Raw genomic sequence first — 17,899 nt, 5'->3', positions numbered from 1 at the left:
GTCAGATAGTTGCAGATCCCACATCTTAGACCTTGAGCTATCTCTAATTGTGGCCCTCACCTTTCCTGGCTTGACTATACAGGTCGGCTGAGAATATGGACACAGCTAAGTGGGCTTCACTATGTTCTTTCTGTAATTCCAATAGCAGTCAATGGAAGTTATGCAAATATTGTAGCAGAGCTATCCTGTTTTTAGAACCTCCGACTTATGAGCTTACTGTGCTATGCTGTTTTTTTAACTCCCACTGACTTCTTTGGGAGTTACAGAAGCAGTGTAGCCCCGCCATGATCAGCTGTTTCCATCCTCCTAGCCACCCGACCATCTCATACATTGTGGCTGAGATGAGAACACTCCTTTAATGTATCTCTGTGAAGCCACAGTTGGATGAGTTTCTGCAATGCAACTGAGCATATATCCTTGAACTTAAAGTTTTTTTGTTTAGAGCCTATTAAAAATGCCTCAAACGTTTCAAGCAATGTTTTAGTTTACAAAAATGAATGCTACTTCACTGGTACAGAACATGAGTGTCCAGAAACAAGCTTTAAAAATTCAGAAGGAATGAGTACTTTTCAAAAGTAGTCTTTCATAGTTGAACTAATAACATGCAGATATAATAAATTCTGATAACATTTCATATTCTTAAACTATACCTAAAATGTAAAAAAAAATCAGAAAAGTTCTAAGAAATAACACCAATTAGAGAACTAGTGAATTACAACGAAAGAGTTTTTTTTTCGAATAATGCAGTCATACTATTTTAGCAATACAGTTCTTTTTCTGCTCAGGAGGAAATAAATCTCATTTCTGTATGTTAACCTGCGTTACCCCATCAGTGCCCTTGTCAAGAGCGCTAAATTGTGATTGTCCTGGAGATGAAAGCTATTCTCTTAGTGCTCCATAAATAAATGGTATTATTGTCTTCTTTCTCCTTTATCTAAATTTCACTGATGAAATCTGGATTATCTCTCCAGTTTATTAAAAAAAAAGCTTATTAAAATGTTTGGAATTGCTAGTAAGGATTTTATCTATCAACGATTTATGTAAAATAGTGGATACTTCAAATAAATGAAAGGAGAAAAAAAATCAGCTTAAGACCAGTTTTAGACGAGTGTATCTTAACCCCTATTTGGTCTGTGTTTTGCAGACCATAATATGGAGTTGATGTGAATCTACGTATCTAATAACATGGCCGTATTTTTCATGTCACTATTTTCAAAATGCAGCATGATTTATTTTTATCTATTTTTTATCCGTATTTTCATTCATTGGTAATATTTTCCCTTGACCAAATACAGATCTGTATTTACCCTGTAGAAAATAAAACTAATGACAGCAAATACAGACCCACAAAGCTCATAAAGTCATGGCATACACATAATAGTGATATTACATTATTTTACAAAATGGGAATGCGCCTTCAAAGGGTATGGTCATCTCTGCAGCTATTTATTTTACTGCTTACTGGGGCATCTAACATGAAAATGGAGCAACCTTGTAAATAGTCTTAATTAAAAATCTGTTACAGTTTTGCGATTACAACTCCATGGTAACAGACTACAAACAAGCCCTATGTAGTCAGATTCTGTAGCCATACTTCCTCCAATTTCTCCCTTATGTACTGCTAAACTACAGACCAACTAAGTGAACTTTTGCTTTGGTAGATTTTCTGCCGGGAGCCAGTGCTTGTGGGCAGCACCTTTTAAATGCCCTGCTGTAAGCTGCGGGGTATTCCTCCAGCCCCCATGCTGGGCAATTCCCCAGCAGCGGGGGCAGTAGGGGACTCCCTCCCCCTCTCTCCCCTAGGGATTTTTTTACGGTGGGGAGAAAGAGGGAGTAGCAGGGTTAAAGGTCTTTCCCCAAGGGCTTTCCCCCAGAGAGCATGAGAGGGGTGGGGCTAGAGGTATCTGCTCCTAGCCCCACCCCTCTATCCCACTACCTCTGAGTTTTGCTATGAGGAATCTCTGTGAGAATCCTAATAGCCCCACCCTCTCTCTCTGCACTATGGGGATAACCCTTTGGGGGTCCCTATAGCAGGGAGAGAGAGAGAGAAAGGGGCTATGGAGTTCCCCATAGCAGGGAGAGAGAGTGAAGCTATGGGGAATTTCCCCATAGCAAGGGGAGAGAGCGGAGCAATGGAGGATTAACCCATAGCTTCGCTCCATCTCTCCCTGCTATAAGTTAATTCCCCATAGCTCAGCGCTCTCTCTCCTTGCTATGGGGAAATCCCGAAGCCCTGCGGGGTTTCTTAGCTCTCTCCTCCTGGAACAGCTGCACTGCTTCAAGTGCAGCTGTTTCAGTGAATGAGCAAATTTCATGAGCATGAAGCTCGGGTCTTTTGTGAATGAAAAAAATTGCCTGTTCACACGATTTCGGCAAATGCGAGCGGCGCTTTTTTGCATGTCTATTAGTGCTCCAAAAAATGCTCTTCTGACCGACGCCTCACTATGCTATTGTTCAACCCCAAAACAGTATTTAGGCCATAATATGGCACCAATCATCTCTTGTGTTGGGTATGTATTTTGCGTTGTGTTCATCAAAAAAATCGGTTGCCCTCTTAATGAGGTATTCTCCACTACAGGTATTCGGCACCATAAAAAGTTGACTGCCAGTCATTCAACTCCATTTACATGAGCGATTAACACTACTGTATGTGCCTGAACAAGCATTAGTGTGATCATTTGGGCACATAACCGCAGCACATTGATGTGTACACAGGGCAATGTGCTGCCAACAATAGATGTTTTTAGTTGCCACACTAAAGATGTGTGACTACAAAGATACCAAATTCTTCTTTTCACCGTACTACTTTAAAAAACAGAATATCTTCAGAAAAATATAAAATTATTTTCTGCCACGATTTTCTGACTTCCATAACTTTTTAATCTTTCAGTGGACACATAATTGTGTGAGGACTAATTATTTGCGAGACGTCCTGCAGTTTTTGTTGGTATCATTTTAAAATATGTATGACTTTTGCTTGCTTTTATTAAATTTTTTTTGGCAATGGGTTGACCAAAAAAAGTGCAATTCTAGGTTTGCGTATTTTTTTTCTGATGATATTCACCATGTAGGACAAATAATGCATTACTTTGGTAGATCAGACTTTTTTGAATACCATGATGCCAAATATGGTTTTGTTTTTTTTATTGTTTTGATTTTTTTATTATAAAAATTAGAAAGGTTCTTTTTTTTTAACTTTTACTTTCTTTAATTTTTTTCTAATTAATAAAAGTTTTTCTATTCATTTTTATTTATTTTTTTGTCCCCACAGGGAACTTAAACGTGTTGTTGTTTGACCACCTCTGTAGTATAATGTAATACTACAGTTTTACATTATACCACGCTCTAATAGGCATTCTACCAAGCCATGCCACAGGCATGGCTAAATAGGCAATCAACCATGGCAGCACCACCTCACAATTGCATTGAGGGGGGCTGTTTGAGACCCCCAAACTTCAATATGTGGATTTAAATGCCACTATCAGAACTAACAGTGGCACCTAAAGGGTAAACAGCCATGATCAGTGTTCACACTGATTGCAGCTGTTGCCGTGGGTGTCAGCTATAATAAACAGCCGGTACTGACATTGTGTGGAGCAGGATTGGCTCCCGATACAACTGTATGTTCTGTGACGTTAAGGGTTTAAAGTTTTTTCCAGGACTACACTATTGATAACCTGTCCTCAGAATAGGTCAGTTGATTATGGGGGTCTGCCACTTGGTGAGCACCACTGTCACTTCAATCTATATCAGGCACAGTGTCATGCATTGTGTAGTGGCTGTTCCTGGTATTGCAGCTCAGTCCCATTCATTTGATTGGGACTGAACTGCTCTCAGACCATGTGACCATGAATGTGATTTCACTGGCCTGAAGAGGCCATGGCACATACTGTAGTGCCATGGCCTCTTCAATCAGCTGATTGCCAGGGATCCCAAATGGCAGACTCTGCGGATCAACTATTGATGACCTGTATTGATAATGAGTCATCAGTAATGTAGTCCCCGAAAACCCCTTTAAATTAATTTCCCAAATGTGTGAAATGTAATGATTATGGATGCCTTACTTGGTGTGGCTGATATCTAGTTAAAAGAATCAACTAGGGTTTACATGTTCATTAGCAGAAGAAATGACACAATTGGAGTTTACAAGAAAGTAAAAATGCAAAATATAAAAAAAAAATGTAAACAAGGATAAAAGCAAGTCATTGTCATTGATCAAATAGAATCAATAATGTTCATGACAATTGTCTAGTGGATAGAAACAAACAGAGGCGTAAACACCCAAGAAACAAGAAGAGCCTCACATAATGATTGGGAGCAGGTGCAATGCAGACATCAAAGCCAAGTCCAGATCGTAATGTCATAGACACAGACTACAGAGACCAAAAGGCAATGAGGCCAGGACAGAGATGTGAAGCCAAAAGCTTAATGCAATATTTAAGAGAAATCTACTGAAATAGATTTGGACAGAAAAGGAACAATCCTACCAAGCTGTGCTGTCTGCTTCTATGCAAGCAAAAGTATGGTGGGTCATAGGGAAATTGAAGGAATGAACTTGCACCAAGTATCAGGTGTTTCTAATGGCTATATTGTCAAGCAATGAAGGTAGAAAATCTGTGATTAAACTGAAAAGCTACAATAATCAGTGCCAAAGTACAAAATACTCTTCCTAGAACCCAATGACTTATGTACTTGGATCCGAGGGCCATTCACTTCAATGGACCTCTGCAGATTGCTGAGCGCTTGAACTTGGCTCTCTCTGGTGGGTCCTATTGAAGTTGATGGGGTGATGCGCTGCCAATGCTGTCAAAATTCAGGACGCATAGGGGTAATATTTCTAGATTGGTGGGGATCCCAGCGGTTGAACCCCTCCTGTGGATTGGGGATAACTTGCTGAAATGGGAATATCCCTTTAAAGGGGCTGTGTAACTATAAAAAAAAAATTCTAACAGCTGGACCTGGCATAAAAAAAAGAGAGACTAAGCACATCTCTCTTCAGCCCCCAAGACACAGCTAAGTGGCTCCAGTGGCCCTAACACTGGCTGCCGACATGTACGTGTGGTGGAAGTCAGGTGACTGCTGCAGCCAATCAAAGGCCCCAGTGTCACCATTCAAACTCCTGGCATTAGGGCTCACATTCTGGGTACATCCTGGGAACTAGATGCCAGCAGTTTGGATGGTGACACTGAACACTGATTGGCCGCCAGTGGTCACCTGACTTCTGACAGAAGTACATGCTGGGAGCTGGTAGCAGAGCCACGGGAGCCACTCAACTGTATCCTGGGGACTTAAGAGAGAGGCGTATAGTCTCTTTTTTATTGTATGCCAGGTCCAGCTGTTAGAAAAATTGTTTTATAGTGACACAACCCCTTTAACTACAACATTCTACAATGCTGTAAAACGAGTTACCACAACATGCCAGTCATGTTAATGATTGCTACATCCGTATATGAACTAGTACATGAAGCATCATATACAGATTCTCAATGTATGATAAATCCCTTAGATCCGTGTTAATTATATGATGCATTGCCTCAACACCAGTACATCAGGTAAGTAAACCTGTACATTATAACACATAGTGTTTCCAGTGTTACAGCTCATCACGATTACCTTTTTACGTAGGTCTGCAGGAAAACCTGCTTTATTGTATTTACTTGGACAGTTACCAAAATACGCAAATGATGAAGCCCCAAAAGTTTAGTAATTATACAAATGTTGCTCTGTTACGGATTAGTGACACACAGCTTTAACTAATATGAAGAAACACGAGGTTTGGATACGATGAGTATAAATGATTGTAACACAAGGTATAAAATATATCAAGACAAATAAACACATTTCTCAATTTCATTTCTTCTTAACTTTTTGCTATTATATGAAAACATACCTTTTCAGAACATGGATGGTTTGTATGAATATGAAGTTCAGGATGTTAGCAAATTTATCAAAACAGAAGTATATATATTGTAAGGAAGAAAAATCTCTATGATTACAGTACAACAATACAAATAGATGTTAAGGTAAAAACTAGATGGGTTGTGGGAAAGACAATAATACACATTCAGTCCAGGAAGAACTCTTAAAGGATATTCCCATATCAGACCTTTATGGCATATCCACAGGATATGTCGTAGAAGTCAGATAGGTGCAGGTTCTTCCTCTGGAACACGCACCTATCTTGAGTTAGGGCCTGCATTGGTCCTAGCAAAACCCTGAATGCAGTGGCTGGGGGTGCTCAGGATGATGGAAATAACCAAGCACGTTGTACTGTGCTGCTTCTGTAACTCCGCTAGGAGTTAATGGGAGTTACGCGAACAGTGTAGCACAGAGAGCGCCGCTGTTTCTGTAACTTGGGACTGTGGAAACACCGTAGCTTCTTGTGCTACACTCTTTTTGTAACTCTATTGACTTCTGTATGAGTTATAGAAACAGCTTAGCTCAGCCTTACTCTTTTCTTTTTGTCATCCCAGCCACCTCATAATCAGTTGTGTTCCCATCCTGGCCACTCTTAGCCAAGAAAAGAACACCCCTTTAAAGGTTCACGTCTAGTGATGAGCGAGTATACTCGCTAAGGGCAATTGCTCGAGCGAGCATTGCCCTTAGCAAGTACCTGCCTGCTTGAGACAAAAGGTTCGGGTACCGGCGGCAGGCAGGGAGATCTCTCTCTCCCTCTCTCCCCCCCGACCCCCCCTACTGATTCCCGCTCTCACCGCTCCCCCACGCCGGCACCCAAACCTTTTGTCTCGAGCGGGCAGGTACTCGCTAAGGGCAATGCTCGCTCGAGCAATTGCCCTTAGCGAGTATACTCGCTCATCTCTATTCACATCTAGTCTTAGGGTACTTTTACATGGGCCAACTATCGGCCGAAAAATCACTCAAACAAGCAATTTTAAGCAATAGTTGTTCCACGTTAACCTGCGACCCGACAGGGTATTGAGCAAGAAATCTCTCATTCGTTGCCTCGTTTCAGCTCATTGAAACAAAACCAGTGAGCAACTTCTCACTCAATGTAACCAAGTAGTCGTTCATCTTTGAACGACTGCCTGTAAACAGTGAATGGAAGCGGTAGGCTGGAAAACATCTCCAACCTGCTCCACCTCCATTCTCTGAATGACTGTCGCTCCTGTGTGAAAGCACAGGAACAATAGTAATCCCGTGTTAAAGTACCCTTAATGAGTGTAAAGGGTACAAGGTGACATAAAATATAAAACGTGAGCTATAAATCAGATATCTAATTTTTAGATCATTTAAGAAAAGATGCTAAAACAACATCTATATATAAAAGCTACTGTTAGCTCAAAATCAGTCTCCACAAAACGGATAACTTTGGAGTGGAGGTATAATGTGAAGAGCCCCAGTGCAAAATCTGTAACAAGGTCCCCCTACCATGTGCCATATATAATACTATTCTTATATAATATATGGTACAGGGGGTTTTGGCCCTCCCTGACACCAGGGCCTAAGGCACAAATGCTACTCTTTGCACCCCCTACAGCTGTGCTATATCACATGCTGTTCATGGTAGTAATACCACTGAGGCCAGTGATTAGCTGAGAGGTCACATGTCAAATGAATGGTATAGGACCACCAAAGCGGCTTTGCTAAAGCAGGGTTGGGAGGGGGGGCTATTCAAGAGGTGGGGAGCTATTCAAAAGGTGAGTATTGTGGGGTTTTTTTCCCACCATTCCCTATCTAATTCTTAAAAAGTCCTATAAAACCTATTTAAATACTCAATTAAAAAAGGGGGAAAAAAAGGACAATGCCAACTTACCCTGATTGACGTGTATACACCCATCTCATATGGGCCCTAAGAATGAACATTTAGAATGATTGCCCTGATACATTAAAGAAAATACTTTACAACTTTCTACTTTTTTTGTCAATCAATCCTTGTCAATACAAACAGTAAGACATATAGGAATATAGAAGAAAGCAATATCCAGCATATACAAGCATGAAGTGCCAATAATGAAGATGAATGATGTTCTAGCCTTTATTAATGCATGTATCAATAGACTTTCCACGCTGAATGTATCACTGTCTAGAACTAGATGGAAATATAGGTAAAAAAATAATACCTATCCTGTCTAGCCTGTCAATGGCAACAGTTTCGAATGCTCTCCTCATCATGGGATACTCCTCTAGTACTTCATTAAAATTCTCCACTGACAGGGAATACAGCCGACAGTAGGTCTCAGCTCTCACGCTGGCTGTTCGACGACCCTTGGTTAAAAGGCAAATCTCTGCAAAAGAAATGAACATTTAATATTTTGTTGTTAATGGTGATAATAAACACACACATATATATAAAAAAGATGAAATACATAATATACAATATTCTGCTTTAATTGCTTCATTATTTATCTTAACGTCCATTTTGAATTTTGATCTTCCTTTGATGGCATTTTGGGTATACCCAAATCCCTGGTCTCAAGTCTTATAGTGAATGTGTTTTAGTAGATTGATAGAGATTCCCACTCATAGATCTAAACCTATTCTAGTTAATGACATGTCTGATGAACAGGCTAGAATATAGTTAGATATACACTTGTACAAAGAACACAACCCCTGTCCATATGCCCAATTTGGACATATGAAGATCAAAGAGCAGAGTTCCCCACTCAGGGCCTCCTACTATAACCTAGAATGGGGAGCTAGTCAGTAACAGCAACTTCTGTTCTGACAAACTTTTTGCCACTCTGTAATACTACATTGTCCCCGCAGTGGCCACTAAAGAAAATGTCTGATTGACCATGGCTTTGCCCCGCATAATCAGCTGTTTCCTGGTGGTGCTAGAAGTGGGATCTAGAGTGATCAGCTTTCGACTCAGACACCTCATTCTGAAAGGGCAGACCTAAAAATTGCTTCATAACCATTCTGTCCTTGCTGGTTGCTGCTGACGAGGACAAGTGACTATTGCAGCCAATCACTGGCTATAGAAGTTAACTGCAGTGGTCAGTGATTGGCTGCAGCAATCACAGGTCAAGGTCAACAGCAACCAGGAAGGACAGAGTGGTTTCAAAGTAATTTTAAGCCTCTGGAATACTCCTGTATGCCACTAAGGTCAGGTTAAAAAAAAAAGCTTATTTGCATCATTTAAGTAAGCAAGTGAGCTTTCCAAAATTGTGAATTCTAAAATTTCTTGGAATTTTCATTCGGTTTCAAGATTTAATAGAGACAAAACGTCGACGTCGTCCTTGCTTTAATAATGTTAGAAGACATTCAATTAACATCCCGGAAAGGTTGCTTGTCATTAGAGATGAGCGAACCTACTCGTTTCGAGTAATTACTCGATCGAGCACTGCGATTTTCGAGTACTTCAGTACTCGGGTGAAAAGATTTGGGGGGCGCCGGGGGACGGGGGGAGGCGTGACGGAGCGGGGGGTAGCAGCGGGGAACAGGGAGATGCCCTCTCTCTCTCTCCTTCTCCCCCCCACTCCCCGCTGCAACCCCCCACTCACCCACAGCGCCCCCCGAATCTTTTCGGCCGAGTACGGAAGTACTCGAAAATCACGGTATTAGGGCGAAAAAGGGGCGTGGCCGAGTAGGCTCGCTCATCTCTACTTGTAATGCATTAAGTAGTAAAGGAAAACCTTTTATAAAATGTAAAAATGTTATAAATTCATTATTATTGCTGACACACAAAAAACATTTCTAAATTTTATTGTCAAAGCTAAAATGATGCAATCCATTCAAGTCCAGAATTTCTGATAAGCTTTGATAACACACTTCAAAGACTTTGAAATGTGAGTTTGAAAATCAGGGTTTCAAGATTATTGTAAGGTACAAATGTTAACTTGATATTTAAAGCAACGGTCTGGTCCAGAAACAAAGATGGTCACACAGCTTCCCTGACTGCCTGATGCACACAGTGTATTAGTATGCATCATTAGTCTAAGACGCTATACACCTGCGTTGATTGACCAGGTGAGCAGCATTGGCCAGTCACATCAGCATGTAGAGTCTTAGACTACTGATGCATACTAGTGCACAGCGATTCAGGCATCTCTGTTTCTCCAGAACTGGAAGGCTGCTTTAATGTGTTATGAGAACAACAATGAGTGATCACAATGTGTGAGATATATTAATGACCGCTACATTTTTTTATTTATAATTATAATTATAATGTTTTTGGACCCCTTTAGTCCCTGTTCAGGCATATGGACAGGATTGATCCATTAGCTTTAAAAATCACACCAACCTTTTGTCTTAGAATTTATAACTTTTGTTATTTTTATGTCAACGTAGCTGTATGAGATTTTGTGGAATTGTGTATTCTACTTTCTACCATTTTCAGGCACATATTATTTAGCATCAAAAAAATATATTTTATTTGGTTTCTATATAATAAATGTATTTTATACATTAAATTGTGTTTTGACACTATAGGTTTAATCATGACATTGTGAGAATACTTTTACATGGGCCAATAGGTGCTCAAGTAATCATTCAAAAGAGCGATTATTAGAGACTGGCATCCCATGTAAACATTGACCCAACAGGACAAGTGAGGGAGAATCGCTCACCTGTCAGAGTTGCTTGGTTTTCAGCTTACCTAAAAACCAAGAAACTGTTGGTCTATGTCAACAGGCAGTCATTCACTTATGAACAACTGCCTGTTTACCCTGAATAGAGGCGGGCAGCCGGAAGAGATCGCTGGTGCACTCCACCTCCATTCAGTGAGTGATTATCTCTCCTGTGTATAAGCCTTGGAGTGATAATTGTTGGGATGGCTGTCAGGTAATTAAGTGCCCAACAGTTGTACCCTTAGTTGTTGGTATTGGACCTTTCTGATACCCTGTCAACTGTGTTTGAAGTTTGGTTGTATATTACAGCTGCACTACAGCCAGATCACAGGGGCACGTTGATAATGTCCATGCGATCACCCTAACATAATAGTATATCAAGGTCAGGGAGTTACATACTTTCCTTAAAGAGGTTTTCTGAGTTAATAAAAAAATAAATGACACAGCCAAAACATGTCTCTATATGTCAGAACACCTGATGAGTCTAATGAAGGGGAAAACAAATAAATACATATTTGCTGGCTCCGGTCATCCCAGGACAGCCCTTTTTTGTTGTTTATGCTCTGGATCTCAGGGGCATGTTTGTTTACTTTATTCAAATATGAGTTGTGCAGGCGGAGCTATGTGAAGCTCCTCCCCCAGACACTCTGCTCACAGCTCCTGTGCTTGTAAACCCCAGGACTGAGCTCCACTGACCGACAATTCAAAGCCAAGTTAGCATCCTTGCTCTTTCAACCTCCCTTCCACCCCATTTCCTTTGTGCTCTCTTCTTTCCTCTCCCCATCTCTCTCCCTTCATATCTCATTCTCTCTTCCTCTGTCTCGCTGTAGTTCACCCTCTTTGCTTCTCCGTATTTGTACATAATGATCTGATAGAGCTGACACAGCGTTTGACAGCGCAGAGTGCTATCGCTGCGGCTAAAAGAAAGGACCATGCTGCGTGTTTGATACACCTAGGAGAACTGTAGCTGAAACGAGATGTCAGCAGTAACATCCCATAAAGATGGTTGGGATTACTGTATCCTAGCCCATGTGACATGTCTATGGGATGTCAAATGGAAAGGCCTGGGAAAAAAATGGAAATATTGGGGAAAAGATGTTTTTTTTTTCCAAAGCATTTTTTATGTTATATAGTTTGAATACCATGTCATTGATATATTATTTATCATTGGAAAATAACATATGCTCATATTCTACACACTTTTTTTTCAATTTTTCTGGAAAAAAATGGCTTAGGGAAAAGAACTTTTTTCCCCCAATTTTTCTGGGTTTTTTTCTAGGCCTTCCCATTTTTAGATGTCACTGGACTGCCATGTATAGATGACATCACTACTGACATGACATGAAGGGAGATCGAAGACCTGGCAACTGCAAGCACTTTTGAAAAGCCATGAAACCAGGATTAGAGATTCAACATCCCCCCCCCCCCCCAAAAAAAAAAAAACCCCTTTAACATACTATTGCATTAGAGGAGGGGTTTGTTGATTCTGGGAGACAGTGACCAGTGCGCTCATGTAGGGAGAATAGGATGATGGGAGAGTGTAGTGATGAGAATAGGATAGATTAAAAATCTTTAAGACCTTAATGGAATATTCAGTGAGTTTCAGGTAGGAATATTGCTTTAAGGCAGGGCTGGACATAAAAGGTGCAATGTCATGAGATGAGCCAAGGGCAGGAAACCAGAAGTAAGGCAGATCATACCTTGTATTTGATTTCCCCTTGCATCATTTTATTATTTAGTATTGTTATTCTGCCTTACCTGATTACCTGTGATGATTAGCATTTCTGTAAAGAGGGCTTGCACCCCATTTTTAGCATACTGACCTCCAAAATAGGATCCATCGGTCAGTTTCATTTCCCTGCTGGATCTAGTAATGACACCGGCCACGCCATGCTGAATAAAATACATCTTCTTTCCAACTGCTCCTTCACGGATGATATAATCTCCAGGCTGGAAAACCTCAAACCTCAGTTTGCTGAGCATGGCTGTGACAAAGTTCGGGTCTGCGTTAGCAAACAGAGGCATAGTAGCTACCAGCTTTCGACAGTTAAAATTCACTATTTCCTAAAATGGAAAACAAAAGAGAAATATAAGAAACAATGAAACGATCAAAACATCTACCATCACCATACTGTATTATATATCAGTATTACTACTGCTATCATTAGTATTATATATATGGTCACTATATGGTCGGCTATCTACCGGGTAGTTGTTCTGTTGAGACAGATCCCTAGAACTTATGCTCTATAGGCTATAAAAAGACCATGTTTGGCAAAAATGTTACTATTTTCACTGCATACACAAATTTTTTTTCTTTTTTTTATACTCTTTATACTTTCCTTTTATATGACTATTTATGGTTCCTAAAATACACTAGTACGTCTGTGAGCGACTAAACAAAACTGAAGTGAAAAATGGTCCTCTACAGAAGTTCTCCTATTATGGAGAACTTCGGTCCACACCATTAACTCCTTACATGCCATGATCGACGCTGATTGCGGCACATAAGTGGTTAAAAAAAAAGAATGACATCATCAACCCTATCTAATCGGGCTTCCATGGGAACTGGATGCCTAGCAATGTCTTCTGGGTCTGCAGGGGCTTGTGATGGCAGAGATAGAAGACAGTATACTGCAGCACAGAAGCTAAATGCATTATCTCAGTGAACATAGGATTAGAGGTACAAGTTCCCTACAGGGACATAAGAAAAGGTTAACAACAAAAGAAAACTAGTCAAAAAAAATATCCAAGTAAAAAAAAAACTTTTTTACATATTTTTCCTTTTTTTTGCAAAAAAAAAATTGAATAAGAAGAAATATGTTTAGTACGGCTGCATCCATAAGGAGGCGTACAGTAAGTGACCATACTTTTTATCCCACATGGCACAAGTTCTAAATTTAGCCAAAATGGTTTTTATGTTCATTTTGCCTTTTTAAAAAAAATGCACCTAAAGTGATCAATAAAATCAAATGTACCCCAAATTTTGTATCAATAAAAAATACAGTTCATCATCATCATGCAAAAAACAAGCCCTTTCACAGCTCCATGCATGGAAAGAATTATTTTCCAAAAGAGGGTTTTATTGTGCAAAATTGTGCAAGGCTGTAGTCACACAAGTGATTTTTAAGCGCATGTATAGGTGCGATTTATAATCGCATCTACATAGAACCAATGCTTTCAATGGAAGCGGTCACATCTGCGATTTTTACATGCGCAAAAAATTCACACCTGCAAAAGATAGAACATATGGGTGGCAATGGACCTGGTCACGCAATTTTTCTACATGCAAAGTGCGTTTTTTTTTTCACGCGCCTATACATGTGCTTAAGCATTGCTCACGTGACTGCACCCTAAGGTCTCGTTCAGACGAGCGTGGTTTACAAGCTGTTACAGAATCTGCGCTGGTAAAAAAGATAGGACAGCGAGTGCCGACTCGCCTGTTAGCTTCGTGCTGTGGCGCTGTCCATATTGCGGACCACAGCCCGGACATGTGAACAGGCTGCACCGCAGAGCATGGAGCAGCTCGTTCACCGCAGATTTCCTACATATTGCGATTTGACAGGCAGTCTATCAAGCCACCCCACGAGGATGGCTTGATAGGCATTGTGCCATGACGGCCCTGGGGCCTTTCAGAAGGCCCGCGACTGCCATGACACCCGCACGGCTCCCTGCGACCTCATTGGGGGGGAAGAGCCTACAGGGGGATTTTAATGCCGCTGTAAGAATTGACAGCTGCATTTTAAGGGTTAAAAACCCCAATGAGCCATGTGGCTCATCGCAGCTGTTGCCGCTGGGTGTCGGCTGTAAGAAACATCCAACACCCAGGATATATGAGGGGTGGTCGCCCCCTGATTGCCCTTCACACACCTCCTGCATCTGCAGAACGCAAAAGCACTATACGGCCGCCATTAAGGGGTTTAATAAAACTTATCTAATGCAGTTCATGCACCCTAAAATATTACCTAGAAAAAACACAGCTTGCCACACAACGAACAAGCCCTCATAGGGCTATGTCCACCGAAAAATAAAAAAAAGTTATGGCTTTTGAAAAGTGGAGATGAAAATTCTAACAAATTGTTGTGCTCTCAAGCACCAAACTAGTCCTTGTCCTTAAAGGGTTAAAAAATGCTGCTTTAGAAAATAATCCCATTTTGTAGCTAACAGTATACAGTTCATATTGACCAAGTTGTAGCCTGAAACCACAGAGCAATGACTTACAAGAAATACCATTATCCAACATAAGCGAAAGGATATCAGAACACTTAAACAGGACACATCATACAGGCAGCAAAAGTAAAGAAAGTCATGTTAAGCCTTTCTCAAGCTCAAGGATAGTACTAATACCATAGATGTGCTGATGCAATAAAACTATGAATGGGATGGTGTGGTGAGAGTTTGGATTTTTAAGCTATTACATTGGGGGTCCTAGATTGTCCATTGGAATTGGGCCAACGTCAGCATCTGGCAAACCCGGGCAGATGCTAGGGGCCACTGGGCTTTGGGGGCACACTCAGGCGTAAGATCGATCCGGTCCTCATTCTATGAAATACAACTGAGTATGACAGTGGCACTGCAGAATACTGAGCGCTTTCTGTTTTGCTTCCCCTGCTACTGCAACTACGAGGCCTACACAACCGCAGATCATCCAGATGATCCAAAAATTTTACAATTTTTCTCTGCTTTTCAGTTGTAAAAAAACTTTCTAGGACATAAAACATATTGCTACTCCTAAAAAAGGACAAATTGTGCGAGAAAACTGTTAACAGCACATTTACTATGTGTTTTAGACACTTTTTATGCTCCACCGAAAATCTGAACAATAATTGAAACACGTAAAAGAGCCCTTACATCTAGAAGAGCAAGTCTAAGGGTGGCTTCATACAAGCGTGTGCGTACATAGGTGCACACCCATGTATGCGCTAAAAGGTCTGCACAAAATACACAAAAATGAATGACAGGCGAGAGCTGCCTGTGATTGGCTGAGCGCCTCAGCCAATCAGAAGCAGCTCTTTCAGCAGGCGGGGATTTTAATTCCTCGCCTGCTGAAAGAACTTCAGCGCAGAGCCGGGGACAGCGCAGACAGGACACGGGTGAGTCCCGGCAGCTGAAGAAAAGTGAGTATGATTTTTTATATTTTTTTTTACACCAGTTTGGGTTGTTTTTCAGGGAAGGGTTTATATTCCCTGAAAAACAATTAAGGGGTGCCGGCATCTGGATCCTCCAGCGCAGCTGTCATCTGTGACAGCTGCGGTAGGGAATTCTTTATTCCCCGTGGGGAGGAAGAAAACATCTGCTGCATTCTACATCCCTGTGGGGGACACAGCAGCACTGGACAGGTAAGTGTATACATAGTATATATATTTTATTTTATTTTATTTTTTTTAACACTAAAAGGAATGATTTTTCAGGGAAGAGCTTATATTTAAAGCTCTTCCCTGAAAATTTCTTCAGGGGTGCTGACAGACCATTGCCTTCAATGGAGCCGCCAGCAGCAGCTGCAGCTCCATTGAAGGCAATGTGTGCAGGACCTATGGTGCACATATGTCCTATCTTTACAGCCGCACGCCTGTAAAACATGGACATGTGAACACACCATAGGGAATTCAGTGGTTGTAATAGATGCGTGTTTTTGTGCGCACGTATGCATGCACATAAACACGCTCGTGTAAATCCACCCTTATGCTGTATTTAATAATCCAAAAATAATCCAAAACGAACATGGCCACAGTGATCATTAATGAATGTGCTTCCTCTGTCTAGGTCTTCACCTTTATAACACAGCTCACATGGAGTGGTCTTAAGTTCTATAATAAAAGGTAAGTTTTATTGGGGTAATATCAGGCTAATGTGCCTTATGAGCTGTGCTATCATGGTGAGCTGGATAGCTTGACTCCCATGAGGGGCAGTACATGATTTATTCCTTGATAAGTCTTCACCTTGACTTGTATGGACCATCTCAGTTTAAGAAGGCTTCTCAGAACAGAGGAACATGGAAGATAAGGGTATTGTCTGAATGCATGAGGGCCATATTCTGGTTTTGAGTGCCTTTGTCCGCCATATCATTTATAAATATTTCTTTTTGGAGAACGGGTACATGGCACTGAAGTCCTAGGATGGAAGGACGTTACAGGAGGATGAATATGGTGTCATATCTCTATCCTATTGACTGTATTAGCACTATTCATGAAGGAGGATATTGAATTTGAATGTCACCCCAAGCGAGTTATTGCTCATTAAGCGCAGCTAAATACGGTATTTAATAATGCAACAGCTCAATTTTGTTATTTTTAGCTCTGTCAGAAATGTGTTTTATGGGAGAAAATAGATTTAGCAAAAGTGAAAGACAACATTTAAAAATCTGCAGAACAAACTGACTAGAGGTGATGCCACATGCACATAGCCATTAACCCCTTTGTCACTATTTCTATCTTTACATCAGGGGATTTGTCTCCGAGGCATTGCATTTCACCGACCTTTCATGGCTTCCTTCATACATAACCTTTTTTCATGCAATTTTTTGGCCTGCATTTTTTAGAGTTTTTTATGCTGCTTTTTGGCTTTTTATGGCTTTTTTTTCTATAGAGAAGCCTATCAGAAAATGCCAGGAGAAATTTCATACCCAAAGCATGCTGTGATTATGAAAAAACATCTCAACAAAATGCAACTGGAGGAAGGAAATGCAGCAATACCAAAAATGCAATGATTATAGTTTATTTCATACTTCCTTATTGACCTTGGCGGCGTTTTTTGCTGGAAAAAAAAGTGGTAAAACAGAAAAAAGTTCAATTTTTGAAAAAATGACTATATGTAACATCTAATAACTGCTTTTTCAACGCCTTCACAACATCCACCATACACTGCATATATGGTGGATGTGCGTGGGTCTGTATAGAGCAAGCTGGGGAGTTGGGTGAGTAACTGCACTATAATCACTATCACTGTGAAGAGCTGATATCTATTATATGGTGACTATATTAGAGGTCAACTAGACTAAGCCATTGTATCTATAGATTGTCATATGCACTTTTTTGGTGGGGCAATTTTGCGTTTTGCTTTGTTATGGGGCCCGCTCCAGATAAAGTGGCTGTCAGCTGCCTTTAACAGTTAACATGTTATTTTTTTCCACTACGTCCGCCACAGTGAGAGCTGGGCAGCCGGCGCTTGTGTCAGTTGTCTTGCGCCTCTCTGATTTCTTCCGTCCGGTGCCTCGGCGGTGATGAGCGCTCACCGCTCCTAAGGCACCGGCACTCCACAGCTGGCCTCACATTTCTTCTGGCCAGCGCCTCAGTGCTCATGAGCGATCACCGCTCCAAAGGCACCAGGGCTCCGCAGCTAGGCTATAGTTACTGCCTTCCAGGACCTAGACC

At 40.9% G+C, this 17,899-nt stretch overlaps 1 protein-coding gene across 1 annotated transcript in view; it reads right to left on the bottom strand.

The window, feature by feature from the left end:
* HCN1 (hyperpolarization activated cyclic nucleotide gated potassium channel 1) overlaps positions 1-17,899 on the bottom strand; it is a 391,532-nt gene that overhangs the window by 22,296 nt on the left and 351,337 nt on the right. Inside the window, exons 6-7 of the mRNA XM_066602740.1 lie at positions 12,353-12,593; positions 8,082-8,246 (exon numbers count right to left, since the gene is read on the bottom strand). Coding sequence (XP_066458837.1) covers positions 8,082-8,246; positions 12,353-12,593 — 406 coding nt within the window. The remainder of the gene's footprint in view (positions 1-8,081; positions 8,247-12,352; positions 12,594-17,899) is intronic.

The sequence above is a fragment of the Eleutherodactylus coqui genome, chromosome 5 (genome assembly GCF_035609145.1).
Source record: "Eleutherodactylus coqui strain aEleCoq1 chromosome 5, aEleCoq1.hap1, whole genome shotgun sequence".
Classification (NCBI taxonomy): Eukaryota; Metazoa; Chordata; class Amphibia; order Anura; family Eleutherodactylidae; genus Eleutherodactylus; species Eleutherodactylus coqui.
This window is presented reverse-complemented; position numbering and strand designations above follow the sequence as displayed.